Source organism: Pan troglodytes, chromosome 13 (assembly GCF_028858775.2).
Source record: "Pan troglodytes isolate AG18354 chromosome 13, NHGRI_mPanTro3-v2.0_pri, whole genome shotgun sequence".
NCBI classification, from domain to species: Eukaryota; Metazoa; Chordata; class Mammalia; order Primates; family Hominidae; genus Pan; species Pan troglodytes.
The window spans coordinates 143175329-143202632 of NC_072411.2; the positions used below are offsets into that span (position 1 = coordinate 143175329).

The following is a 27304-nucleotide window of genomic DNA, read 5'->3' on the forward strand; positions in this document are numbered from 1 at the left end:
TCCTGTCATGAGTCTGTGCTTCCTCTGGCAGATGGCCAGAGGTCCCTTTCAAGGAGGCTCCAGGGAGCTGCTGCTGCATGAATTGCAGGTCCCCTCCAAGAGCCAAAGGTGTGAGCTGTGGCTCAGGCACTGAGGGGTCAATGCCCCTGAGAGGCCAAAGATGGAGAATAGGAAATGTCCAATGGGCAGGACCCATGCAGGTCATGGGCTACAGGCAGGCAGTGCTGGGCTGATGAGAGAATGTGAGTTGCGGGCACAAAGAATGTTAAGGACAGAGTGGGGGTGGCATCAGATGCCAGGAGAGGACACCTTACATCAGAGAGGGGGGATATTTAGTAGGTTCTTGTACTGCTGTAAACAACTACCTGAGACTGGGTAATGGATAAAGAGGTTTAATTGACTCACGGTCCCACAGGCTATACAGGAAGCATGGCTGGGAGGCCTCAGGAAACTGACAATCATGGTGGAAGGTGAAGGAGAAGGAGGCATATCTTACATGGCCGGAGAAAGAGGAAGAGAGCAAAAGGAGAGGGGGAGGGGCCACACACTCAAAAAACCAGATCTCATGAGAACTCACTCACTATCATGAGAACAGTAAGGGAGAAATCCACCCCCATGATCCAATCACCTCCCACTGGGCCCCTCCTCCAACACTGGGGATTACAAGTCTACCTGAGACTTGGGTGGGGACACAGATCCAATTCTACCTGAGATTTGGGTGGGGATACAGATACAAACCATATCAGGGGCCACTTCCACGGGGACGGGAAGAAGCAGATGGGAGTAGTCCTGGGCAGGTGGGCTCATGGCTGTGTGTGCACCCTCAGTTGGCTTTAGTTTGCTCTAAGAACGAGGTAGGAGGTGGGGATGCCTGGGGAAGGGGGTCATTCACAGAGAATGGAGAAGACTCAAAATTATCCATCAGCACATGAGCCTCTTCTACTTCTAGGGGAAATATTTTCCACACTGATATACAAAAAGTGGACAGTACCCTTTCTGCTGTGTATACCCAGCACATTCATTTTTTCAAAACCAAATATACAGCATTTCGTCACCAAGGAATGGCATACAGTGCAGGCAGGGCCAAGTCCTCAGCTCCAGGTCTCCTGCCGATGCTGTTTGCTTGACAACACCACGTGGCTGGGTCACCATGCACCACACGGAGAGCTTGGCACCTGCATCCAGGCCCTGACCCAGGGAGGAGGTGCTCCAAGAGGCCTGCCCTGCCCCACCAGGCACTGAAAGACTCTCAGAGGCCACTCCTGGGGACAAAATCCCTCCACTGCCGCCTCAAGGAGAAGCCCGTTTCTTCTTCCAAACATCCCAGGAGCCTCCCATGGTGCAGTGCAGAGTCTGTCGGGGAGCCAAGAACAGGTGGCTGAGACCAGGTGGCCCAGCTCAGCTCTCCTCGCCGCCCAGAGTCCTGGTCTTCTGGAAGACGCTCTGCATGGCAGAGATCCGGTCCTTATCCTGGATGTTGAAGACCTGGAACTACAGGCAGGGTTGCAGGGGAGAAGGGTTACAGGGACCCCTGGAGCCCATGATAAGCTCTCAGGGCCGAGAGCACAGCGTGGAACAACTGGCCCTCCCTGGGCCATGCCGGGCCTTCCTGCCCCAGGTATCTGCCTGGACAGGCATCCCAGAGGCGGAGCGGCCCCAGCCTCTGCTGCTCCCTGAGCCCCTCCTCACACACGGCGTCCCTGGCATGGGCCTACACTGAGGAGGAGGCCCCACAGGGTGCTGCTTGAAGGCTGCCTCCGGTGACCACCCCACCCTCACCGCACCCTGCCCACACAGGTCTGCTGAGAGCACAGAGCATGGCCTTTGCTCCCTAATCTGCAGGCTCTGGGGTAAAAATTCTTAAGTGTTGGGCATGAGGGGAGACCCCAGGAGGCCATCAGCATCTCAATAGGCGGAAGTTTGCTAAAATAGGATAGGAGATGCCCAGCAGAGGGTGGCTACCCTGGGGCCTCACTGCCACTAGGACACAGGAGAGGGTGGCTGAGAAACCCCTGTTTGTGCCCTGGAAGGAGATTGTGTTTGCTCCTGGTATGAGGGTGAGGGCCGGGCCCTGGGCGAGGAGCAGGGTGGACTCTGGGCAGGCTCAGCAGAGGTGCCAGAGCCTGGGGCACAGGGAGGGGCAGTTGGTGGAGCCTCCAGGCACCCATGAGAAGTGGCCCAGGGGACACAGGGTCCCAAGGAGCACGGCTGTGGATTCTTGAGTCCAGGGAGAAAAAAATGGTCCCTCTGGGGCCCAGGTAAGGCCATATCCCTTCATGAGGAATGGAACTCCAGGGTGGGCAGCTGGGGCTCTGAGCATTTACCAAGTGTGAGCTGGGGGGCAATTCTGGTGGGAAACAGAAGCAGGGTCAGACCCACTGCCCTGGTTCCAGGGAGAAGCCCCAGGCCCTGTGAGGCCACCAGTGAGGGGACCCCCACGGCCCATGTGACCCCCAGACATCACATGTCCCCACAGACGCTCTCCATCCGAGCCCTGACCTGGCCTCGGCATTCCTGGGGCCGCTGACCCGGGAGAGAATGGGCAGGGAGCCAGGCCAGGGCTCCATTCCACCCTCCCATGCCCCCGGGCCTGCCCAAGGCCCCCGCGGCCAGCACCCACCTTGTCCAGCAGGACGTCGAAGTAGGCAGTGGCCCAGTAAGTGGGGTCACTGGCTGGCAGCTGCAGGAGCGCCTTGAGCCCGGAGCCGATGCGCGGCGGGGGGCTGCGGCCCAGGTGGGTGGCGTGGATGCGCAGGGCCGCCTCGGGCTGGCTGGCGAAGCCCTCCACGCGCTGGTAGATGGCGCCGAGGTCCGGGCCGCTGCCCTGCAGCAGGTTGCGCTGCGGGTGGAGGAAGTGGGGCAGCTTCCGCGTGGCCAGGCAACAGAGCAGCACCACCAGCAGGCGGTACACGGCGCCCTGCAGCTCTGCCCAGTCCTCGGGCGCCGGGAAGAGCACAGAGGCCCACAGCAGCACCATCTGCAGGACAGCAGGGTCAGCCCTGGCCTCCTGGCCCACCCGGCCCACCCTGTGCTCCCGCCCTGCGCTCCCACCCTCACCCTGGCTGCCCCTCCCTGCTCCTACCCACACCTCTTCCTACCCTGTGCCCTCCCCTCCACGTCCCAGTCGGAGTCCCAGGCCCCTCCCACCCGCTGCCCCCAGCCTGCTGGCTCCCGAAGGCATGAACCCCTCTCTCTCCTCCCCTGCCTGGCTCTGGCCCTGGCGCCCCACCCCAGCTCCTCCTTTCACCCCCCAGGACCTCCCTTGGGGGGCCTCTGCAGCTCCCAGCATCCTCTGGGCCTTTCTCTCCTTCCCTCCGCCCCTTTGAGCTCCTACTCACCCCCTGCAGCCCAACCCAACGGGCCCATGGCATTGTCACAGTCCTAGCCTGTGTGCTCATGAGCCCTGGCCTGAACCACAAGACCTGAGCTGCCTGCGGCCGCTCCAGACACCCCTCCACTCCATGCTGCCCCAGGCCCTGTCTCACAGGCCCTGTCTCACAGCGGCTTTTCAAACCCTCTTCTCCCATGGCCCCTCACCCTGCAGTTGAGTTTGGGGCTTGGGAACCACCATGCATCCAACCTCAAGGGGGGCTGGAAGCTCCAGGTCAGGTGGGGGCCTGAGAAGGCGTGGCCAGAGGTCACCTAGGGACTCCGGACACCAGGAGGGGCACCTCTCCCTCAACACTGAGCCAGGCGGAGGGGCCAGCCCCATCTGTGGAGCAGCGCCCGGCTGGCCACACACTCCAGGGAGGGGCCAGCCGAGCAGACCCCAAGACAGCACAGCCCCCACCTGCTTCCTCGGGGTTGGGGTGGGTTGGAATCCCTGGCCCCTGCCTGTTCCTTGTTCTTCTCAGCATTTGATGTTACAAAGCCCCAGAAGGACAGGGTTCTGCAGAATGTCACTGTGGCCCAGGAAGCAGAGAGAAGGGTGTGCCTGGACTCTCCTGGGAACCCCCAGAGGGAGGTGTCCCAGCCAGGTGACATTCCCAGACACTGGGAGGAGGCTGGCTGGGCGGGAACACTGGGCTCTGTGAGGCCCCACCCTGAGATTCTACCCAACAGTGTCCCAGGGCCAGGAGGGCCTCCGAGGTCACCGCCTAGGGATGGCGAAGGCCAGCCTGCGGCACCACGGCACCCGCGGCCACATTCCCATGACCCTCATGAGCCACAGCTTCACCTCCTCAGAACCTGGGCAGGCCCTCAGAATCCCCCCAACTCCGACTTGGGACTCATAGCAGCTGCCTGCCAGTCAGGGCTGGCAGGAGGGACACGCCTGGGTGCACCTACCCCTGGGCCCTGGTGACAGACAACCCGCTGAGTCCCGCCCTGGGTACCTTCAGGTGGCCAAAGGTCAGGCCGTCAGTCCGGCCACTGTCACGCCAGCTCTCGTGGTTGACCCGGTCGAGGATGGAGAGGCTGTCCAGGCGATGACCCTGCAGGGAGCCCAGCTCCCCCAGCAGCCTCGTGAGCAGGTAGTCAGTGGAGGTCCTGGGGCCCAGACAGATGCACTGGGTCAGCCCCCGCCGCTGTTGGCCCCCAGCATGGGGAGCTTCTGAGCCCCGGAGGTTCGGGCCCTGGCCAGGGTCGTGCTGTGCTGCGTCTGCTGGTGGGACCCAGCCGGAACCCAGGCTTCTCGGGAGCTGCTGTCATCGGCTGTGCAGTATGCACGCCTGCTTTTCGTGGAGACTCCCTGGCCCTGAATACGGAGGGATGTAGGAGCCTCCAGGCCAGCCTGGCCCTTTGTGTAGACAGGAAGGTGCCTCTCAGACCTGCCCAGGTTGGAACCACTCAGCCCGGGAGTGTGACAGCTCCACTCATGGCCCCTTCAGGAAGCCCAGGGCGGCAGCCTCCAGGGGTGGCTGCATGATGGGCTCAGAATCTCTGCTCCACACCCCAGCCCCGCCTATGCCCACAGCTCAGAGCAGCTCACACCAGATGACTTGCTGCGTGCATGCTGGATGGGCTGAGGTGGTGGAGTCTTGGCACCGCACCCTCATGGGCCCACCCTTCAAGGAGCCACAACAGGGGCCAGTAACGCGCCCAGTGTCCCCCCCAAGTCTACAGGATGTGGGGCACCAAAAATGTCATTTTCCCATTTACTTGCAAAAATGATTCTGCCCAGCCCAGCCCTTCCCCTTCCTTGGCAGGCGGGCAGGTAGTTATTCCACAAGCTTGGACGCCGCCCCTGCCTCGCGTGAAGGGGTCAGCGGCAATGCAGGGCAGGTGACTGGCGCTCCGCTGAACCTTTCCTTGCAGGGGAAAACCACAGGAGGGACATAACCAGCTTTGCAAAGCCCTCCACTGATGAGCGTGGATTCAACCATCCTTCCAGAAAGTGAGGCGGGGTGAGCCACCCTGAGGGGCTGTTGCAGTGGTGTCAGATCTGGATGGGGTGCGGTCCCTGGCCATTGGCTAGGGGTCTCCAGGGGAGCTCAGCCTGTGCCCAGTGCCCCTCTCCTTCCTCTCACAGACATCAATGTGGACGCACCCCCACTGTGTGGGAACCCTCTCAGCTTCTCTGGGAACCCACCTGCCTGGAGAGGTTGCCTGACCTCTCAGCTATTTTCCTGCCCCAAGCAAAAGCTGGGTAGTGAGAGGTCTGGTCTAGGGCAGCCGTCCACAATTCCAGGTCTCTCATCACCCAGTGTCAGATGTCACCAGGCCCCTTTCCACTTGGGAGAGGACACATTTCCACCCTCCCTACAGCCAGAGACCCCAGTAATCTCAGTGGAACACACATGCCCATGGGGGCAGAGGCAGACGGAGGACCCTGCAGATCCTCCTGGCTGGGGCCAGGGGAGCATGGGGGCAGTGGCCCCTTCCTGCCCCCTCCCCAGGAACCTTGTGACCAGGAGGGTGAGCCTACCTCCAGAGCTGGGCGCTGGCCGGCACCAGGTCCACCCCTTGGCTGAGGATCCTTCTCAAGCTGCCCTCAGGGAATCCGGGCATCTGCTGCACCCCCTCCAGGGCAGGCGCCCCAAGCTTCCTTCTCACCACGGGCACCACGTGGAAGCTGATTGTTCTCCAGCCGCTGGACACCAGCAAGGACAGGTGGAGCTGCTCCTCCCTCAGGCTGGCCGCGTTCAGCGAACCTGCAAAGACCCAAGTCACGCCAGCCCCTCGACTTGCCTCACCTGCCCAGGACACTCCACAGCCCTCCTCCTGCTGCCAACTTGGCCCCTGCCCCTCATCACCTCTCACCTGCAGCCCTCTCTGCTGGCCCCCACCTGCAGGCTGCAGCTCCCCAACCCCAGACACCTGTGTCCATCCCTGGACCTCAGCCAAGTGAGGAGCTGGCCACCATGCCTGCCCAATGGTGACAGTCCTCGGCACAACTGTCAGCTCAGCGACTTGTAGCACCAGTGATGACAGCAGCGTCCTACGTGAGGTTTTCCTTTGCCAGGCACCACCCTCACCCCACACCCCAGGACCACGCCTGCTGTGCCTTCCCAGGCCTTCCTGAGCCTGCTCACTCTGCCCCAGCCCTGGGACCAAAGTCCCAGCCCTCAGCTAGCCCCCTACCTCCTGACGATGGCCCTGGCATCTCTGCTGCCTTCTCTGCAGGGGAGGAGGCACCAGCAGTCCAGGCTGGGGCCACAGGGCTCCCACTCCAGAGCTGGAGAGGGTGGAGCGAAGCTAGGCCTTTCCTCCCCAGAACTCACCTCCTCCTCCCCCCTGCCCCCTGCCCCCTGCCCCTGCCCCTGGAAGCTTCCCTGAGAGCCCCCTGCCACTCAAATCAACTGCATGCATGGGAAGCCCATGTTGGATCCAGCTAGGGGACCAGTCTACATGATGGGGGCAGCTGGGGAGAGAGGGACAGGCCCAGGCTGAGGCTCAGTTCCCATGGAGAGAAGAGGCGGCGGCAGCTGCCAGTAGTGGAGAGCCAGCTCGGCCACCGCCGTTTCTGGGCTGCCCAGGGCAGCAGGCTCACAGTGACGGAGCTCAGCCACCCCCGTTTCTGGGCTGCCCAGGCCAGCAGGCTCACAGTGACGGAGCTCAGCCACTATTCCTGACCAGGTCTGGATCCTACACTTCCCAGAGAGCCCTTGCCCGAGAGCCCCACGGCCTCTGTCCCCCACAGGAGGCACATTCTGACCAAGAGGTTTCCCACTCCCTTCCCTCCTCGGACCCCACCCGGGACCCAGCCCAGTGCCCACTTCACTAACACAGAGCCCAGAGTCCCTGGAGGGCCTGTTCCAGGGTGTAATGGGGCTGGAGCTGGGGCTGGGGGCATTCTGGTGAGTCCAGGGGCCCTCTGGCCTCTGCCTCAGTTGCCCTACCCCCCCAAAAACAAATTAATATCCGAGAATGAAGAGGTGAGGTGTCACTCAGGGTGACTGCAGACACCCACACGGCCCCCGCCCGACACTGGCCCAGGGACCGGAGGAGAGGCCGCCCCTCCCCTCCCCAGTACTGTCCAGCCAGGGTGCCCAGGTCACAGGGAGCTGGGCCCAGGCAGCATGCTGGTGTTTCCCCGAGGGAATCCTGGCATGTGCCTTGGGAAAGGTCCCCATCATGAGCGAGCATGGGGCCTGCCTTCCAACCATCCCACCGCCCCAGGGTCCTTCCGGAGGGAGCCTGGTCCTGGCTGTGTGGACCCCTCAGCCCCCACAATCTCCCGTGGGGCAGTTCTGGGGACGCCTCTGGGGCCCACCTCAGGGCAACCCTGGCCCTGCTGCCTGGGCGGCCCATCCCACAGGGGCCTCAGTTCCCATCAATGAAAGAGAAGGAGGGCCCCCCCATGCAGCACTTGAGGTGCCTGCCATTCAGAGCCGCCTCTAGTGGCCACACACCTCATCTGCCGTGGGCCACGCACGCTCACTGCCCGTGACCTGGCAGCTTGGAAGGCAGCCGCAACTGCACCAGCCCGGCCACAGGCCACAGCCCCAGGCTGGTCTCACCGGTTCCCAGGGTGGGGGCAGCCTGACCCCTGTCACCTAGGCTGCCACTTCCCCTTTAAGGTGAGTGTCAGGAAACGATGCCTGGAATCTCCCTGCATGCCCAGCCCAGCGCAGCTTCAGGGGCTGTGGGCGCGGCCTGCAGTATCGGGTCTGCTTTCTCAGGACGCACTCTGGGGGTGTGAGGAGTCTGGCGGCTTAGACCAAATCTGAATGACTCAGGGCCTGGCACGGCCTCCTGCTCACCCCAATGGGTGGGCCTGTCTCACAGGTGGGGACAGGGCCAAGTGAGGTCGGGAAGAAGATAGAAATACCCACCCCATGACCTGCATGATTAGAGGTTCAGAAGATGCTGGAGCAGGAAGCCCGAGGGGCTGGGGGCAGGGTGAGGGCTGGCTGGGAGCACCAGAAGCTGACACCCCAGAGGTCAGGTCAGTCACTTACCCCAGGGCACTAGACAGGTCTGGGGAGGGCTTCTGTTAGAATCCACCCGCCTGGCCTCCCAGCATGCAGACTGGAGGCCTGGCTATGTGCGGCGGTGGCAGCACACCCTTCCCCAGAACCCACAGGAGGTGCCCCTGCCTCCAGGCAGGCCCCAGCGCCGGGCATCCCCAAGCCTCTCGCGAAGGTGAGCTGACCCCACCCACTGACCTCACGGAGGACATGAGGGTCAGATGAATACTAGGGAGGTGACTCGAGGCAACAAAGCCCTGTGAGGACTGTGGTGACTCACATGTGACAAATTCTGTTCCAGTCCCCAGTTCCCTTCCAGGACAACCTGACCCCCTGGAGGATGGCTGTACCACTCAGGGTCCCCATCATCCTGGCCCCTGCACAGGCTGAGCCCTGTCCTCCCAGCGACCGTCGCCGTCCAGGCAGCCCCTGCTGAAGGAGCCCTGGGCTCAGACTCACCCTGGACCATATCAACAAGGCCCCAAAGGTGGGCCAGGCGCTGTGGCTCACACCTGTAATCCCAGCACTTTGAGAGGCCCAGGTGGGCGGATCATCTGAGGTCAGAAGTTCGAGACCAGCCTGGCCAACATGGTGAAACCCTGTCTCTACTAAAAATACAAAAATTAGCTAGGCGTGGTAGCCCATGCCTGTAATCCCAGCTACTCAGGAGGCTGAGGCAGGAGAATCACTTGAACCCAGGAGGCGGAGTGAGCCAAGATCGTGCCATTGCACTCCAGCCTGGGTGACGGAGTGAGACTCAGTCTCACAAACAAACAAACAAAAGGCCCCAGAGGAGAGACTGAGGCCAGCCCCTGGTCCACGCAGAAGCCCAGCCTCAGAGCCCACTTGGGGCTCAAGACACCAATAGACAACTCAGCCCTAAGCTGATAAGACACGGGCACACACATGCACACGCATTCACACCCCTGTACTCACGCGCACGCAAGCAGGCACACACACACCCCTCCCACCTGGTGCAACATCATCAGACACTGGAAGTGGGCATGGGATGGCCTCGGGGAGCCTCAAGTTCACAGGCTGTGACTGGCAACAGAGCCGCCTGCCCAGAGCTGTGTGAGGGACCCTCCTGCAAGGCCACCAGTGAAGCAGCTGCCCCAGACTCCAGCCACTGGACGACTGGTAGCCGTGGAACCCCCGTGCAAACACACACGACACGGAACACATCATCTGTCTTCTTACAGGCGTTTGGAGCTGGAAGACCTAAGTGAGGTCTCCCGACTTCTGTGCCCCAACACGCTGTTCACACTTGCACAGTGTCACACACGTGCACACATGCCTGTGTGTGCACACACAGAGGACAGTCGCCACCCTGTGTGCACGTACATGGCAATCACACACTTGTGCACTCACACACTTGCACACAGACACCCACACAGTGGGCAGGTACAGCTCTGTGAGCACCCACACAGCAGCCCCTCGGTACACGCAGATACGCGTGCAGAGTGGGCTGTGCCAGTACCTGGTGCAATGAGACTGTGGTGCTTGCAGTGTACGATGGCTGCCACCAGCAGGTCCTTGAGGACACACAGGACCTTGCTGGGCACAATGTGTCCACGGCACTTGGCGTCACCCTCCGAGGAGGCAGTGAAGGTATCCTCGGTGGTCCACCGCTCCAGGCCAGCCCCTTCCCTGGGCACACCCAGGTGGCATAATTCAAGGCCATCCTCCGGCTGGGTGGCCTCTGGTTCCTCAATCAGTAGAGCCTCGGCATCCACCCACAGGGGCACCTCCATGTCCATTGGGTCCTCAGAGGAGCGCAGGGCGAACTGGAAGGCCTCCAGGCCACGGGAGTAGTCCACGATGAAGCGGGGGTCCAGGGCATGCACGCGCTCCAGCACCGTGAGCAGCACGTTCTCTGCGCGCTGGAAGTCCTGGGCACGCGGCGCCTCCCGGGACCGGATGGCCTGCAGGTAGTGGTGCCACAGGGGCACCTGCACGGCCATGGCTGAGGTGGGGAGAGCAGGGGCAGGCATCCCTTCAACAGTGGCAGGTGAGGGCCAGGGGCCCCTGAGGAGGACTCCGCAGGCCAGCTGTGCAGATGGGCTGTGAGGAGGCACCTGCCCAGGTGAGCAGCAGGTCTGCAGGTGGGGCCTCAGCTCCCGCACAGCAGAATTCCAGAGTGACAGCACAGTGTGGCAGGTGAAATAGCTGAACTATTTAAGGCCTTTGAAGTGGGGGTGAGTCAGTCCCCAGCAATTGGGAATGTCACAGGGGCCATGCAGGGCAGGCGGGGGCTGGGTTTGGTTACCACCCTCCTCCCTCCCTTCAGAAGAGCTCTCTCATCTTAGGCCCAAGGCACGGCCCCTGTCCCAGCCAGGCTTGGGGTCCCTGGAGAAATACTGCCGCTGGACTGTGCCGTCCCTGGGATGGGAGCCTCTGTGTGTTGCTGATGGGCCTCCTTCCACCCTCCTCCCCACAGCCCAGGGGCCGGGTATCTGGATCAGGCCCCCCTGCCCCAGCCTCCCTGCCAGGTTGGAGGGAACACAAGGCACCCTGTGGCTCAGTGAGGAAGGGGAGGCAGGGCGGTGGCTGCCCAGACCCCGCTGTGGGGGAGCCCCGGACCCTCTAAGGCTGCCTGGAAAGCTGGGAACCTGGAGGCTGCGTCTCTGCAATGTTCCCCTCAGACACCTGTGCCCGGCTTACAGGCTGCAGTCCTGGCATGGCTCCTGCCTCTGCCCCAGCTGTGCATCCAGCCATCCGGGCCCTGGACCCCTGGGCTACCAGTCCCCACCCCACCCCACCCCACCCCACCCTGCCCAGCCTCCAACCTGAGAGGAGCTGGCACCCACCTAGCCTGGGAGCTGGAGCTCGTCTGGTTCTGGAGAAAAGCAGTCTCTGTGGCTCCACCTCACCCAGGTGGAGAAACTCGCCCCACCATCCCCCTCCAGCACCTGCACCAGGCACCCTGCCAGCCCCGCCCCCCTCCCTGCTCAGGGCCGTGCAAGTCCCAACCAGCAGGGAGCCGCCCCATCGACCCTTGGCCCTGCCAGCTGGCCGAGTGCATCGGGTGCTCAGCCACAGGGGTGTCTGCAAACAGTGAACATGGAGATGGCCCCACAGGGGCGTCATGGAGATGCTGCCCCTGTAGCCGCCGCACGTGGGCCTCTCACCCCCCGGGGAGCTGCATCTGAGTCAGAGCTGTGGGCAGAACCAGGATCCCAGGAGGGGTGGGGCAGGGGGCAACAGCCACTCACTTCCTGGTGCTTGGAAGCCCCTATGAGGGGCTGCAGCCCAGTGAGCGGGTCTCTGCTTCCATGCCTCCCAGGACAGGGAGCTCACCACCTCACAGGGTAGCCCACGGTCAAGCGAGAGACAGATATCCCTCCTCCAAGCTGGCCCACTCCTGTTCCCTGGAGTTGCTTAGAGCACGTGTCCCCCTCCCCGAGGGCAGCCATTCAGGTTCAAGGCCCCATTTGTCCTGGGCCCTCACCCACGGCCTGCCTAGGTCCCCACACACAGCCGTGTGCCACAGGACTCTGGCCTGGGGGAGGTGGACGCTGCTGCAGGGCAGCTGGGGTCCTGCCCCTCACCCTCGGCCGCAGTGGCCCAGGGAGCTCATCTGCCTGTTCTGGGCCTTGGCTTCAACATCTGTGATTTGATGACACCTTCAGTGTCCCAGCTCCTCCTTCCCAGGAACCTCCCGGTGTTCTGAATTCGCCCAGGAGACCCCCGACCCCACCCCAATCTACCCAAAGTGCCCAGGGGCTCTGAGCCATGGGAGGGGCTCGGCTCCTCAGCCCCCAAGCTGCTCCCTCCAGTGGCCACAGAGCAGGGCCCTTCTCCCTCGGGAGCGGCCCCCAGGCTTTGCATCCTCCTTCGCCCCTAAAGCCCCCTCTCCACTGCTGTCAACACCAAGAGCACAAGACCACGTCCCCCTCTCCTCTCCTTGGCAGGGGACTCCACCTGGCTGACACCCTGTCCTGTCCTTCGCTGGCTCTGGCCTCCTGGCTCCCACCAGTTCCTGTGCTGAATCCAGCTGGTTGCCCCAAGGGACCCCGCTCTCTCCATCTGTGCCCCAGCTGAGGTCAGAGCCTCTGATGGGCCAGGCCCCATCCTTGCCCCTTGGCCCTTCTGGCAGGTGGTGAATGACATGGTGAGCTCCCTGTGGCTGGAACGGTGTCACACTCCTCAGTGTACCCTAGAGCCGGGCACGATGCCAGGCACACAGGAGCATGTGGAGTACACCAGGGAAGTGTGGACAAGCAAAGGTCCCCGGGAAGCTGGACCTGTGGGAGAGAGAGGAGAGCCGCTGCTGACGGAGGGGATGCGGGCACCCGCCCTGGACGGCTGGGCAGCTTTGACCACAAAGGGGCCAAGTGCTCCAGAGGCCTTCAGGCAGCCACTAGCCACAGTGCACCCAGGACTCCAACTCTGACCCCAGGAGGGTAGCGTGGTGAGGGTGGGGAGGGTCAGAGAAACCAGACGTGTCCTGGGGCCTTGGCAACTCAAGAAGGGGTTCCTTGGCACCTGTGGCAACCGCAAATGCTCAGATGGGTGTTGATTCAGTCTCTCAGTAGAGCTCAGGGCCAGAGCACGGATCCTGTATTTCAGGAAGTCCTGGATGTGCTGGGAAAGGCGGGGTGGGAAGCAGACATTCCGGCCTGAACAGAGTCCCGGGGCTGAACCTAGGGAAGCACCAGGGGCACACCCTGAGCCGTGGGGGCTCCACGCAGCTGCAGCCCACAGCGGGGGCATGTTTCCAGGGCTGCGACAGACCACGGCGGAGGTAAAATGACAGAAGTGAATTCTCACAGCTCTGGAGGCAGATGTCCAAGAGCATGGTGTTGTGTGGCTGGGCTCCCTCCGGAGGCTCCAGGGAAGCGCAGCTCCCACCTCTCCCAGCTCCGGTGCAGCCACGTTCCTTGGCCACGTCTCTCCATCTCCGTCCTCACGTGGCCCTCTCCTGTGGGCAGCTGTGCTATCTCTTTCTGCTTCTCTTACAAGGACACTGGGGAGACCATTTAGGGCCACCAGGCCGTCCCAGATGATCTCCTCATCCCATAGGCCTCCCACAGTTCAGTCTGTTACCGCATAAGATCTCAATTCACCCACGGTTCAGTCTGTTACCGTGTAAGGCCACACTCTCTCCTGTGCTTTATAAGGTCCTGTTCACAGGTTCTGGGGACTAGGAGGTGGCTGTTCCTCAGCCAGCCACGGTCAGCAGCCCCCACACCACCGCGTGCCAGGAGCCCTGCCAGGACGCTGCCTGCAGGGACCCTGTGCTTGCTGCCCCTCCACTAGCCCAGCCACCTGTTCGGGAACAGTGGGCACAGCTCTGTGCAGCCTCAGGCATGCAAAAGCAACCAAGACAGGAGTCTCCAGCCAAGGTCTACACCAGCCACCAATGCCTGCAGTACTCCGGGAAGGAGACCCTTCTTCTGCATCGGGCCCTTCTCTCCACGACACTGTGGTCCGATTCAGCCAAGGTGCCCAGAGTACCTGCCAGGCCTGCTCAGGCTTAGGTGCGGATGCAGAAAAGTCAGACTTGAGCAGACGAGCTTGGCACCATGGTGTGGCCTGAGCAAGTTGCTGCCCCGCCTGGGCTCCAGGTCCTCAACAGACAGTGAGGAGTCCACAGGAGACAGACTCTCAGACAGAATCCAGCCGCCCAGCGCCCAGACGCCCTTTACGCAGATGCCTCTGCAGGGAAGCAGCTTCCGTGCTGACATGAGCAGTCTGGACTTCAGGATAAAGCTGCAATGCTCACCACGTGGGACAAACCCGCGTCCTGACTCCCAGAGCACATGCCCGGCCCCTGCGGCCTCCCCTTCATGGCCTCACTCTGCATCAGGGTGGCGAATAAAATGGAGGACACCCAGCTGTTAGGATTAATCTGAAGTTCAAATCTAATTTGCATGGCACACAAACATTTATTGTTGTTGATCTGGAGTTGGAATAGAACAGGGATCCCTGTATTTCCACTGCTAAGCCTGGCAGCCCCCTTCGGAGCAGCACTGAGCGGTAGGGGTGAACCCCCGCTGGGAGGAGCAAAGCAAAGAAGCAGGGGCTGGGGGAGGAAGGAGGTGATGGGCAGTTACGCCCCAGGTGGACGGAGATGGCTGGGGAACAGTCAGGTGTGTGGCGGGGTGGGTGGGGTCGGGAGATGCATCTGTGGGTCGTGGGCCGGGGGCTACTTTGGACCACCCTGAGGAGCTGAGCCGCATGGGGCTGAGGGTGGGCTGATCCCTCACCTGGAAAATCCAGTGGGGAGCAGACATTGGAGCAGACTCATTTTTCTGAGGCAGGCTCAGCCCAGGACAGGGGGTGGGCAGGGGTCCTGGGGAGAAGGAAGCTCGACGGCACAGGGGTGGGTGGAGGGCGGTGTGAGAGAGGGGAAGGGGGTGTTCTCTCAGTGGTGGCATGGAGACCGCTCACCTGGGCACACGGGGACACCAGCTCCGTCTGTCCAGGGCTCCAGTCGCCAGCTCAGGGCCAGACCACAGGCTGCAGCTCCCCTGGAACGTGCAGCTGGGTGGGGGAACCCTCTAGGTCTCCCCAGGTGCTGGCCACAGTGGGTTTTGTTTTGCTTGGTGGTTGGCGTTTTAGTTTTTTACATTTTGGTAAATAAACATGACTTTTACCATCTTGACCACCTTTAAGTGTGTGGCTCAGCACCATGAAGAACATTCATGTTGCGGCGCGGCCATTGTCACCATCTGTCTCCAGAGCCCGTCTCATCTTCCAGGCTGAGACTCTGTGCCTGCTCCACACTGACTCCTGCCCCTCCCCCAGCCCCTGGCTCTCACCATACTACCTTCCATTTCTAGGGCTTGGAGCGCTCCTGGGACCTCAGGTAAGCGTCAGCCTTAGCACGCGCTTATTTCACCTGGCGTTATATCCTCAGGTTTCTTCCAGATTGTGGCATGTGTGAGAATTTCCTTCCTTTTAAAGGCGGAGTAATGTTCCACGGTGGGGACAGACCACATCATCTGTGAACAGACACCTGGGCTCCTTCCACCATCGGCTGCAGTGCAAATGCTGCTATGAACACAGGGGTATGAATATCTCTTTGAGTCTCTGCTTTCAGTTCCTTGGGGTATATGCCCAGAAGTGGGTTCCTGGATCATATGGGAACTCTGTTTAATTTTCTGAGGATCTGTCACACCATCCCCACTGCAGTGCACGAGAGCCCTGGCTTCTCCACGTCCTCCCCAGCACTCATCCTCTGCGTTCTGGGTAAGAGCCATCCCAGGGGTTGTGAAGTGCTGACGTGCTGTGGTTTTTGATTTGCATTTCTCGGATGAGGCGACTCTGAGTGTCTTTCACATGCCTGTTGGCCGTGTGTGTATCTTCTTTGGAGAAACGTCTGTTCAGGTCTTTCGCTCATTTTTAATTGTGTTGTTTGTTTTCTTGTTGTTGGGTTGTAGGAATTCTTTTTTTTTTTTTTTTTTTTTTTTTAGACAGAGTCTCCCTCTCACTCAGGCTGGAGTGCAGTGGCGCCATCTCGGCTCACTGTAACCTCTGCCTCCCAGGTTCAAGCAATTCTCATGCCTCAGCCTCCTGCGTAGCTGGGTTGATGGGCGCACGCCACCAGGTCCAGCTAATTTTTTTGTATTTTTTTAGTAGAGACGGGGTTTGGCCAGGCTGGTCTCGAACTCCTGACCTCAGGTGACCCACCTGCCTTGGCCTCCCAACGTGCTGGGATTACAGGTGTGAGCCACCACGCTTGGCCAGAATTCTTTATAAATTCTCAATACTAATCCCCTATCAGATATAAAATTGGTAAATATTTTCTCCCATTCTGTGGGTTTTCACTTTCTTCATAGCATCCTTTGATGCACAAGTTTTCAATTCTGATGCAGTTCAATTTATCTATTTTTTTCTTTCATTGTCTGTGCATTTGATGTCGTATCCAAGAAATCACTGCCAAATCCTGTGTCATGAAGCTTTTGCCTACATTTTCTTCTAAGCTCTGTATGGCTTGGGCTCTTACCTTTGGATCCCTGGGCAGGCCAGTAGCCCCAAGCCTCCTCTGGTCCCCAGGCAGGAGGTCCCTCCCCAGGCACCTTTCTTCACTGTGCTGTGGTATTCAGCCTCTGCCACACTGACAGAAAGCACCAGAGAGCAGGGTCCCCAGGCAGCCCTGCAGCCTCTCCCAGGACCCAGGTCCCCCAGGGCCTGCCACGGCAGCATCCACCGGCAACCCCTCACGTGGATAAACACAGGGTGGGTGAAGAGCGAGGTCTTCTCTCCCACCCCACAGAACCTCTCAGGACCTGCCTGCCCCCACAACCATCTGGATGCCCCCTAAAACCCAGCACATGTATCCAGCTGGCCTCTCCTCTCAGGAGAGTGGAAAAGACCTTGAAAATCACACCAAATGCATTGTTCTCCCGCATCAGACCACTTGCCTCACCAGCCACCACCCCTGCCCTCAGCTGGCCTCCTGTCCACGCCCGACAGATGGGGGTGGGACGGTGCCACTCGGCTGCTGTGTGCAGGATGGGGTGGCACTTCCATGCCCTCTGAAGAAAGTTCATGTGCAGGGCAGCTCTGCAGAGAGGGTAGGCAGTGGACAGAATGTGGCGCCCTCTGTCCCAGCCTCATAGCCTCCAGGGCTGCCCGTCCTGCCGTAATCACACTGGGATCTTTCCTGCCTTCCATCACTGTCTCAGCTCATTCGGTGACTCTGCACCCCCCAGGGCCAGCGTCTCCTCCTCAGAGCCAAGTCCACACCTGGCAGAGCAGACTGTCTGAGAGGACAGCCAGTGACTGCTCAAGAGGAGTGGCTCCATAGCTCCCCGGGGCTGACCTGGGTCACAGCCTCTTTGGGTTCTGTCCGAGGCACATCCCCTGCTGGTGCTAGACAGGAAAAGACACCCATGGCCGGCTGTGTGGGTGCCTGGCGGCCAGAGTGTCTGTGCCTGCTCATCATCTGTTCCTGTGTCCCCACGTGGGCCCAGCACAGCCAGGATTAGGGACTGTCCCCAAGGAGATAAGGCTGTAACTCCTTATCTCCTTGATAAGGAGATACAAGGTTATCCTTGATAAGGATAAGCAAGGTTTCCTGTTTCAAGGGAACAGTGACAAAACCGGTGATGGCGTATCTACAGACAGGTGTTCCTCTGAGCCCAGGAGGGTTCTTCCTCAGCCTCCGAAGCCAGGCAGGTCGGGCAGGACGAGGAGGACGGCATCTAGAATGGCCATGGGTGCCGAGTACTTTCCCCGGTCCCGGGGAGGGAGGCGTGAGGTCCAGAGAACAAGAGCTCAACCCCCATCAGGCTGTGGGTCAGGACTGGGCAGGGCCCCCCGAGCCCCGCCCTCCCGAGAGCCCACCCCACAGAACGCCTGCACTCAGGGAGGACCCTCTATCCCATCCTCCACTGTCCCAGGGCATTCCCGGGGGGCCCAGCCAGGCTCCGGCCAAGGCCTACCCTGTGGGTTCTTCTTCTACTCCAGCCATGGCCCTGGTCTGGGAGCCCCATAATGGACACCCAGCAGTGAGGCCTTGGGGGGCATGCACGGGGCTGGGCCAGCCCTCGTGTCCTGGAAAGGCGTCCTGGGGGGAATCCAGGCCACTGCCGGCAGGCGTGGGCTTTCCTGTACAGCCACAGAGGGGCAGGGTTAAGGGGGAGAAGCAGCAAAGGGGGAGAAGTGGAAAAGAAACGAGGATGCGTCCAATGGAGCAGCCAGGACCCCAAGGCTAAGAGGAGGTGGGCGGCAAGGAGGGCCTGCCTCGGGTCAGGGCCCCACCAAGAGGAGGGACCAACCTTCATGGTTCACCAGGACTCTCCCAGGAAATCCCTCCTCCCTGGGCAAACCCTGCAGTGACTGAGGAAAAGGAGCACGGGAGGACATCTGGGAAAATCATGGACTTGGAGCTGCCGCAGGCGGGGGAGGCTGAACTGCAGGCGGCCACGCCCACCCCAGATGGCACAGAGGCTCCAGGCGATGCCCGCCTAGACCGACAAAATCCCATCCTCACATTTGGTCTCATCCAGGGCAACTCCACAGCCAGAAGGAACTTTCTAAAACTCAAACAGGCCGGGCGCAGTGGCTCATGCCTGTAATCCAGCACTTTGAGAGGCCAAGGCGGGAGGATTGCTTGAGGTCAGGAGTTCAAGAGCAGCCTGGTCAGCATGGTGAAACCCCGTCTCTACTAAAAATACAAAAATAAGCTGGGCATGGTGGCAAGTGCCTCTAATCCCAGCTACTCCGGAGGCTGAAGCAGGAGAATCACTTGAACCTGGGGGGCGGAAGTTGCAGGGAGCCAAAATAGCGCCACTGCACTCCAGTCTGGGAGACAGAGCGAGACTCCATCTCAAAAATAAATAAATAAATAAAAATAAAATTAAACACAGATGGGAGCCCCTGCCCACCGGCCCTCCTGAGAGCCGTCACCTGCAGAGGCCACAGGGGGTGTCTCCACCTGGCTGGGCCCAGTGCACGTCACCTTTGGCCTGGATGTACGGCTTCAGGTCAGGGTGTCTCTCCAACACCCCCACTCAGGCCACCGGGCCACCCCTGAACATGGGCATCTGTGTCAGGACTGACACAGGACTTGCTTCTGGCGTATGAGGTCTTATCTCCACCTATCCAAGAGGCTCGCATGGGAGATCACACCAGCCTCCCAGCCACTCCCCACCGTCCACAGGTCCACACGGATGCCCCTTCCTCACTCTACCCGCCCTGCCGTCCACAGGTCCACATGGATGCCCCTTCCTCACTCCACCCACCCTGCCCCCAGCAGGAACTCTCACCAGAGGCCAGGGCCACACCCTCTAAGCCCTGACCCACCTCAGGGGAGTTCAGCGGAGCCCCAGCAGGAAACGCTGCCCCTCCCCACTCAGGCTGAGGCATGGAGGGCAGGACTCTCCATGGCCACAGGGCCTCCCAGGACTCTGAGGGTAGGCGACCGGCAGTCTTGGATCCCTGGGGGATCTGGAGGCTGCTCAGGGAGGGGCCCAGCCCATGGAGTGGGTGTCCTCAGTCTGGACCTGAAGCCAGAGGTCATGCTTGGGCCAGAAGCACGAGGTTCGGAAGGACTGACTAGGCCCCTGGCACCCCAGGGACTGTCCAGTGAAGCCCAGCCTGGATGTCCATGGGGCCATGTCTGGCCAGAGAGCCTGGCCTGTCCCTGCAGGACCACCCTGGAGGTTGTCCTCAGGAGTGGGGGTGAACAGAGCACAGGCGTTTCTCTGGGAGGGCTCCTTTTGAGTACAGGTGCCTCTGCTTCTTGAATTTCGCCTCTGAGGAGGTGGCCTGGGCCCTCAGCCCCTCTCTCAGCAGCCCCAGGGACAAACATGCAGTCCCCCAAGTTGGCATCCACCTCCACTGCCCGGGCCCCTGTGGCCTTGCTGGGCAGGCTGCCTCCCAGTCTCCTGGGCTGGCTCCAAGAACCTGGGTCTCTGAGAGACTCGGAGATGTACCCGTCCCCAGAGGCCCCTGAACAGGGCAGCCTTTCATGGGAGGGCAGCCACTCCTGCTACAGGGCCCACCTCTGCGGCTGTCCCTTCCCCAGAGGGACTCCTGCCAGCATCAGCTCAAGGAGGTCCCAGCTCAGAATGAGGAGCCCCAGAGGGAGTGGAATGGGGCGGAAACGCTGGCATGGCTGCCTGCCAGGCACCTGACTTCATCCGAGGCCCCGGGAGGCCCAGGCTCCGAGCCACAGAGCTCAGCGTCTGTAGGGACAGCCGGCCTGGAGGTGGCAGGCATGGCCCTGCTCCTCTCCCATTGCCTCACCTATGGGAAGCTGCCCTGCCCTGGCATCCAGACAGCCCCTGGCAGCCCCTGGGGTGGGAAGCCGTGGGCAAGTTCTGCAGACCCTCCACCATGCATGCTGACCAGGGCCTTCTCCCCTTCGGACAGGGTGGCTGGCAGTCCTTTCCGATTCCAGAGGGTGGGAAACAGTGCAGCTTCCCAGGGCAAGGGTGGACCCATGGGCAGGTGACTCTGAAGGGCTCTAGCGGGAGTCAGACTCCAGAAGGACTCACAGGTGCAAGGCCAGGAAGACAAGCTTCCTTTGCCCCTCAGGCAGGCAGCGTCCCTCTCCAGGCCTCAGTCCACCACCTGTGACGACCACTACGTTCTTTGACAAATGTTTTTCAAAAGTCATAGTTTATGAGTCCAGATCAAGGAAGACCAGTGATCTGCGTGCTGCCTCTGCCTGCCGTGTGTCCAGCAAGCACACAGCTCCCCCTGGAGCGAATGCGGGAGGGGGTGTCTGGGAGAAAGGCCAGCCCCTCCCAGGTGCCGTTGCTCAGGTAGACAGTTTTACCCAGGGCGTCTCCAGGTCTCCAGGCAAAACTGCTTCCAGCCAACAGCGTTCCTTTGTCCCCATAGCAACAGGGTCCTGCACTCCTGTTTCCAGGGAAACCTAGCTCTCAGCGTCCCGGTTGCCACAGCAACGCCTACGGGCTCAGCTGGCCATACTGTCTTACCCACAGGGCAAGAGCAACTGGGTGCCCAGGCTCGGGACACAAGACTGCAGAGCCAGGTGCCACACAGGTGTGGGGCCCGTGGACCAAGGAAGACCCTGGCCAGTTGGAGGAGAATTGCCAGGTAGCAAAGCCCAGCCTTCTCTGGGGTCCTGCGCTCTGGGCTGCAATGAGCTCTGCCTCCAGTGAGCCTGGCAATGGGGACGCCTCCCAACAGCCCCTACTGGGGCTGGACACCGTGATCCAGGTCAGTGGGGTGGTCACTTCCCTGCACCCTCCTGAGAGCAGGTTGCCAGGACACTTTGGAAGGGACGCGGCAAAGAGAGGGGATGGCCAGGAGGCACCTTCCTGGCTCCCGGGGCACTTTCCACTTGCTCACGTGTTTGCCTTGAGCGTGCAGCCAGTCACGGATGCAAGCAGGTGCACCTGCACGCACACACAGGCAGCCTTCAGCCAGGAGAGAGAGCCTGGGGAGAGAGGGCCCAGGGCCGCTGCTGGCTATAGACATTCAGGTGGCCGGCGTCCCTTGCAGCCACAGGTTTGCAGGGTGGAGAGAGAGCCCGGGGCCGCTGCTGGCTGTGGACGTTCAGGTGGCCGGCGTCCCTGGCAGCCACAGGTTTGCAGGGTGGAGAGAGAGCCCGGGGCCGCTGCTGGCTGTGGACGTTCAGGTGACTGGCGTCCCTGGCAGCCACGGGTTTGCAGGTTGCGCACTGGGGTGGGGACGGGCAAGCAGCCCTTGGTGCTGACATTCTGGGACCTCGTTCACTGCCCTCCCATGGCCAAGTGTGGGGCCAGCAGGGCCTCTCGGGGGCAGTGTTCCCGTCGCTGCACATTTGTGGGAGGCTGTGGCTCAGCCCTAGTGTCTATTCTGTGGCTTCCAGATGTTCTGGTTCTGTCTTCGTAGCACCTGGTGTGTGACAACAGTGGCTGGGAATTGTCCCATGTCCCTCTCCCCTTGCCTCCCTACTTCCCAGAGCCCACCTAGGACCCAGCCTGCGGTCCCACCTCGGATATCCCTCCTCCCTGCACTGCCGTCACCTGCTGCTGACCACCACAGCCAGGCGGCCCCACCTCCAACGGACCCCTCGGGACCCCAGGGAACCCCTGACGAACTGGCTTACTCATGGTTGCTTGTTAACCCAGCTCTTAGCATCTCAAAACTATGCCACGGCAGGCTGACATGGCCCTATCCAAACAATACAGATCACCTGAAAAGAGAAATGGCCACAGCTGGTGCAGGTGACCGAGTGACAGGGTAGATGCAGGGTTTGCTCACACACAGGGCTGCATGAGGACTCAAGGGCAGGATATTTGAATCAGGTGATGCAACAAGACAAAGAGGTGCCGTGGGGTGAGCTCTACCTCCTCCACCTGGGGTGAGCTCTACCTCCTCCACCTGGAGCTCGGCCAGCTCTGCCTGGGTGTTGGCTCCATGAGTTCTGAGAGCAGGGCTGGTGAATGGAGGCTGGAGAGCCAGCACACTACGTTTACAGGACACTGCAGCCCTGTGAGGATTCTCAACCCTTCGGATGTCAGGAAAGCCAAGGCGTAAGGGTTGGAGGGAGCTGCTGTGGTTAGCGGCTGGTCTGAGGGGGAACCCAGGCCGGTGCTGACATCAGGCAGGGGCATGAGCACTGTGCAAATGTGGCTGAGAGATGCTTTGCTTTGCCTGCCCCCAAATTCCCACTGTCCCCAGGAAACTCATCTGGAGGCTACGCAGGCCCCAGTGAAGACTGCTCTGCCTGCCCTGCTGACACCTGTTATTTTTGCTGTAGTGATTGAGATCTTGATGCCATTACCCCAGAGTGAGCAGGGAGCAGGTGGGTGCCAGACGCCCAGATCAGCTGTCCAGATGGGCAGCAGAACCGTAGGGACCCTCCACCCTCCAGCTACAGCCTGGGAGACCGCAGGGCCTGAGGAAGGCTGTGGCTTGAGGATGCAGGAGGCCCCCCGTGACCAGGGGTGGTGGCTCTGGACGGATGGCGAACATGCTCCCAGGCCCGGAGGAGCCTCTCTGACATCCCTCTTCCTCCGGCCACAGCTGCTCTCCCCTCCTTTGGAAGCCCCCCAGCAACCTCTGCACAGCACCCCAGAATGCCCCCACCCCAGAGCTGGAATTGGATGTAAAGGGGCAGGCTTGGAAACTCTCAACCTCTGTCCCTGGGGTGAGCAAGTCGGACTTGGGGAATGCAAAGCCCCCTGAAATTGCCCGTGAAGTGGGGGGTATCTGTGACTGCCTCGAGGGGTGGGGGTGTGCCCTTCCTCGGAATCTCCAGCAACCAGACCCGCAGCTGATGGAGAAGCGCGGCGCAGAGTCCCAGACGAGGAACCCAGCACAGAAAGCCCAGTCCCCTCAGAGCTGGGGGCTCCTCAGACTCCCGTTCCTTGGCTTGAATTTTGATTTGTGCTATTTTTCTAGGAAACTGTCCATTACATCCAAATTTTCAAGTTGTTGAAATTGGCAAAAGTTGTTCACAATATCTTCTTCCTGTCTTTTGGATGTCTGCAGGATCTGTGGGGTAACCAGCTGTCCCTCTTTGCTGGGGGGCTCGAGACAGGGGTTTCCCAGGACTCCAGACAGTCTTGGGTCCGGAACCCCAGTCCTGGGCACAGTGGGGAGGAAGTGGTTGCCCCGAAGTGGCATCCCCTTTCTCGTTTCTGATACGAGCCGCGTACCGGCTCATAGTATTCTTATCTTGTGTTTCATTAACCTACATATGCATTCTTCCTTTAACCTACATATGCATTCTTCCTTCGCTTTCAGTTTCTCTGGGTTTGTTCTTCATCTCACTTCTGGAAATATGTGCTTGACTCATTGATTGTTCAGCCTTTTTAAAAATTTCTTTTTTTCTGGCCGGGTGCAGTGGCTCACACCTGTAATCCCAGCACTTTGGGAGGCTAAGGCGGGCAGATCGCTTGAGGTCAGGAGTTTGAGACCAGCCTGGCCAACATGGTGAAACCCCATCTCTACTGAAAATACAAAAATTAGCCGGGCGTGATGGCAGGCGCCTGTAATCTCAGCTACTCGGGAGGCTGAGGCAGGAGAATCGCTTGAACCCAGGAGGCGGAGGTGACAGTGAGCCAAGATCGCGCCACTGTACTCCAGCCTGGGAGACAGAGCGAGACCCTGTCTCAAAAAAAATAAAATAAATTTTTAAAAAATTTTTTCATTTTTCTTTAAATTGTGGGAAAATATACATAACATAAAACTGACCATTTTAACCATTTTTAGGAACAATTCTGTGGCACTAAGCACATTCGTAGCGTTGAGCAACCATCACCACCATCCACATCCACAACTTTTTTTTTTTTTTTTTAGACAGAGTCGGTCTCTGTCGCCCAGGCTGGAGTGCAGTGGTGCGATCTCAGCTCACTGCAGCCTCCGCCCTCCCATCTTCAAGCAATTCTCGTGCTTTAGCCTCCCCAGTAACTGGGACTACAGGCACACGCCACCATGCCCAGTTATTTTTTGTATTTTCAGTGGAGACGAGGTTTCGCCATGGTGGCCAGGAGGGTCTCGAACTCCTGACCTCAAGCGATGTGCGCGCCTCAGCCTCCCAAAGTGCTGGAATTACAGGTGTAAGCCGCCACACCCGGCCCCAGAACTTTCATCTTCCCAAACTGAGACTCTGCCCCCATTCAACATTCACGCCCCATTCCCCCCCATTCCCCCCTCTCCCAGCCCCCGCCATCCTACTCTCTGTCTCTGTGAACTTGGTGACTCTAGCAGCCTTGTCTAAGTGGATCAGATGGTATTTGTCCCTTCGTGGCTGGCTTATTTCACTGAGCATTACACCCTCAAGGTCCACCCATGTTGTAGCAGGCGCCAGCATTTCCTTGCTTTTTAAGGCTGAGTAATATTCTACTCATAGAGGGACCACACTCTGTTTATTCATTCATCTCTGAATGGACGCCTGGGTAGCTTCTGCCTGCCGGCCGCTGTGAAAATGCTGCTGTGAACCTCGGGGTACAAATATTTCTTCAAGCCTCTGCTTTCAATTCTTTCGGGCAGATGCCCAGAAGCGGATGGCTGGATCGCGCAGAGAGTCTACATTTAATTCTGTGGAGACCCGTCATGCTGTCTTCCGTGGTAACCGCGCCGTCTTACCCTCCCGCTTCTTTTCCTCTCTGACGTACACACTTCCCTCCAAGCAAGGTTTATCTGTCTGTACTGTTGTTACTCACACCACTTTTAACACCAAATGTGTGGGTTTTTCCTGACACCAGCCAATTCCCCACCTCCCTGGACACCAACTAGCTGTCCTGCAATTCAATCCAGTTCGGACCCTAACCATCCAGAGCTGGCACAGACCCACAGTTTAAGGACTCAGTCCCATAAAGCTGCCCCACCTCAGATGCCAATCACAAGTCCTGGGCCTCCCGTGTTCTGTCTGACTGGCTATGAATTAGGGGTTCTTACAACTCCCTGCTCAACTTGATAATTTGCTGGAACAGCTCACAGAACTCTGGAAGTGACTTTCCCATTTGATTACTGGTTTATTATAAAGGACACAACTCAGGACTAACCGGAAGGAGAGGTGCCCAGGTCAAGGTACAGAGGGCAGGTACGGAGCCTCCAGGCCCCTGGGCACACCAACCACCCACAGCACTGCCTTGTATTCAGCAACCCAGCCTGCCCAGCCCTGTGGTTTAGGGTTTTTATGGAACCTTCATTAAGTAGGCAAAATTCATTAAATCATTGGCCGTTGGTGATCAGCTCCAGAGACAGCTCCTCTCCCCTCCCCAGATGTCAGGGTGTGGGGCTGAAAGCACCAATGCTCTAATCGTGCCGTGGTCTTTCTGGTAACCAGCCCCTACTTTGCGGCTATCCAGGGGCCCTGGCCATCAGTCATCTCATAGGCCAACAAAAGACACGCTTATCACTCAGGAGATCCCAAGGGACCAAGTCTAGGGTCCCCACCACAGGACAGGAGCGATGGATGGTTTCCAAGCAGCCAGGCCATGGTGCCCGTCGCTGAGCTCCGCACTGTCACAAGCAAGCCAGAGGCAGATGCTCAGCCCATCTCCCAATCTCCCAGGCTGCATCCAGGCCCTGTCAGGCACAGCCAGGGCCACTGTGCTAACAACACGGGCCCATCCTCCCGCTCAGGAACCCCCGCTAGCCCCGGGGTCCAAGGATCGTGTCCCACAATCCTCCACAGAACATTTGAGGCCCTCACGGTCTGGCGCCAGGTTCCTGCTCTGCCCCACTCACCCCCATCCCCACTGCCCCTCCCCCAGACCCTGCACAGACCCCTGGAGATGCTTCCACAGCTCCCTCCACGTGGACACAGTGCCCGGGCTCTCTAGCTGGTGGGTTCTTTCCTATCCCACCTCCCCCAGGAAGCCTGCGTCGGCACCAGGGACACAGGGACAAACAGGAAAGACAAGGTCCTTGCCCTCCTCGAGTTCCTTGTTCTGAGTCATTTTGCTGTTGGTGATTCGGACCTGAGGCAGTTCCAGCTGAGCTCTCAGTCTTCTGAGCGGGAGCAGTGCGCTGTGTCCGAGCCTGTCTGTGTGCCAAGCATTGTGTTGGTGGCATAGAAGGGAGTGAGAAGTTGTCTCTCCCCATCCACAATCCCTGCCTCAGTGCCTGGCCGGCCGGGGTCCTGCCTACAGGGGTGGCCTAGATTTATCAACACCTGAGGAGCAAACTGACACCCACAGAGGCATGTTCCCGCTCCTGGGTGATGCCCAGGCCCAGAGTGTGCTCCACAAACACAGAGACTTAAACTGAGCAATTGCTGAAATACAGCATTTTGGAGGCCAGGTGTTATCCCAGGCACAGAGAAGCTCTTTTTCCTAAGGAAATGGAGCCTGGCAGGAGGCCACCCAGCCCAAGGCCCTCTCTGCGGCGGGCCGGGCTGCAGAAGGATGGCAAGCAGACGTCCGGTGGCTGGACTTGGCCGGAGGCCCTGTCCTCAGATGTGTTCTTCAAGCTGTGCCTGCTCCTGGCAAGGCCAGACTTCCCCACCCAGGGATGCTGGGAGGGCCATGGAGGGCCCGGGAGAGAAAGGCAGCAGCCGCAGCATGGCTGGGCTCAGACACAGGAGGAAAGGGGCTGCTCCCCGGCCCGGAAGCTGCTTGGTTCCCTGCCCTTTGCTCAGGCTGGGAAGGGGGCACACAGGGGAGGAGAACTGCAGTGGAGCCAAGTCCAGACACCACCGCTGGGAAGGCTCATCAGTGACCACCCTTGTGCGCGAGTGGGGGCCCAAGGCTGGGGTCCCAGTCCTAACGCTGCTGCTGAGCAGGTGCCCTTGAGCAAGTCTCAGAGGTGCCAAGCCTCACCCTCCTCACCCATTAAGGCGGAGGCCAGAAGCCTCCAATGCAGGCCAGGACAATGGATGTGAAAACATTTGCAAGTGGAGAGCGTGGAGAACCCTGCAGGCCAATGCTGGCGCGCGCCTTCACTCTCGTGGACACACATCTTTCATTTTCCACTGAGCACTGGTCCGTGATGCCGTCCAAACCCCCAGCCCAGCCTCCGTTCTACAAGAGCAGGACCTGGCAGCCCCCTGCAGCGCTCCTTGCGGCCACACGGGGGCACTGTTGGAG

At 60.1% G+C, this 27304-nt stretch overlaps 2 protein-coding genes across 4 annotated transcripts in view; one reads left to right on the forward strand and one right to left on the reverse strand.

Moving 5' to 3' along the window:
- Positions 1-376: 376 nt before the first annotated feature.
- Positions 377-11232, reverse strand: MAB21L4 (mab-21 like 4). Of its 3 annotated transcripts, XM_009444702.4 has the most exons (6): positions 11162-11232; positions 9832-10317; positions 5867-6092; positions 4335-4488; positions 2621-2977; positions 377-1491 (listed from the first exon to the last, which is right to left on the reverse strand). In XM_009444702.4, exons 2-6 carry the CDS (start codon positions 10313-10315, stop codon positions 1399-1401), a joined length of 1314 nt encoding a protein of 437 aa, XP_009442977.2. In that variant the 5' UTR covers positions 10316-10317; positions 11162-11232; the 3' UTR covers positions 377-1398. The 3 variants fall into 3 exon arrangements, with proteins under 3 accessions (XP_009442977.2, XP_001156651.3, XP_009442978.2); XM_001156651.7 differs by lacking the exon at positions 11162-11232 and having other exon boundaries at positions 9832-11090; XM_009444703.5 differs by lacking the exons at positions 9832-10317; positions 11162-11232 and adding an exon at positions 6202-6636.
- Positions 11233-20771: 9539 nt separating this feature from the next.
- CROCC2 (ciliary rootlet coiled-coil, rootletin family member 2) overlaps positions 20772-27304 on the forward strand; it is an 86730-nt gene continuing 80197 nt past the window's right edge. The window contains exon 1 of the mRNA XM_024354729.3: positions 20772-20996. Within this exon, the coding sequence (XP_024210497.2) occupies positions 20919-20996 (78 nt within the window). The 5' untranslated portion in view covers positions 20772-20918. The remainder of the gene's footprint in view (positions 20997-27304) is intronic.

Excerpts from the sequence above, each read along its gene's own strand:
- MAB21L4 (XM_001156651.7), bottom strand. The coding sequence starts at position 10,345 with ATGCCTGCCCCTGCTCTCCCCACCTCAGCCATGGCCGTGCAGGTGCCC. Across the intron at positions 4,489-5,866 it reads GCCAGCGCCCAGCTCTGGAG|GACCTCCACTGACTACCTGC; the intron begins GTAGGCTCACCC and ends TCTGGGCCCCAG. Across the intron at positions 1,492-2,620 it reads TCGACGTCCTGCTGGACAAG|TTCCAGGTCTTCAACATCCA; the intron begins GTGGGTGCTGGC and ends CCCTGCCTGTAG.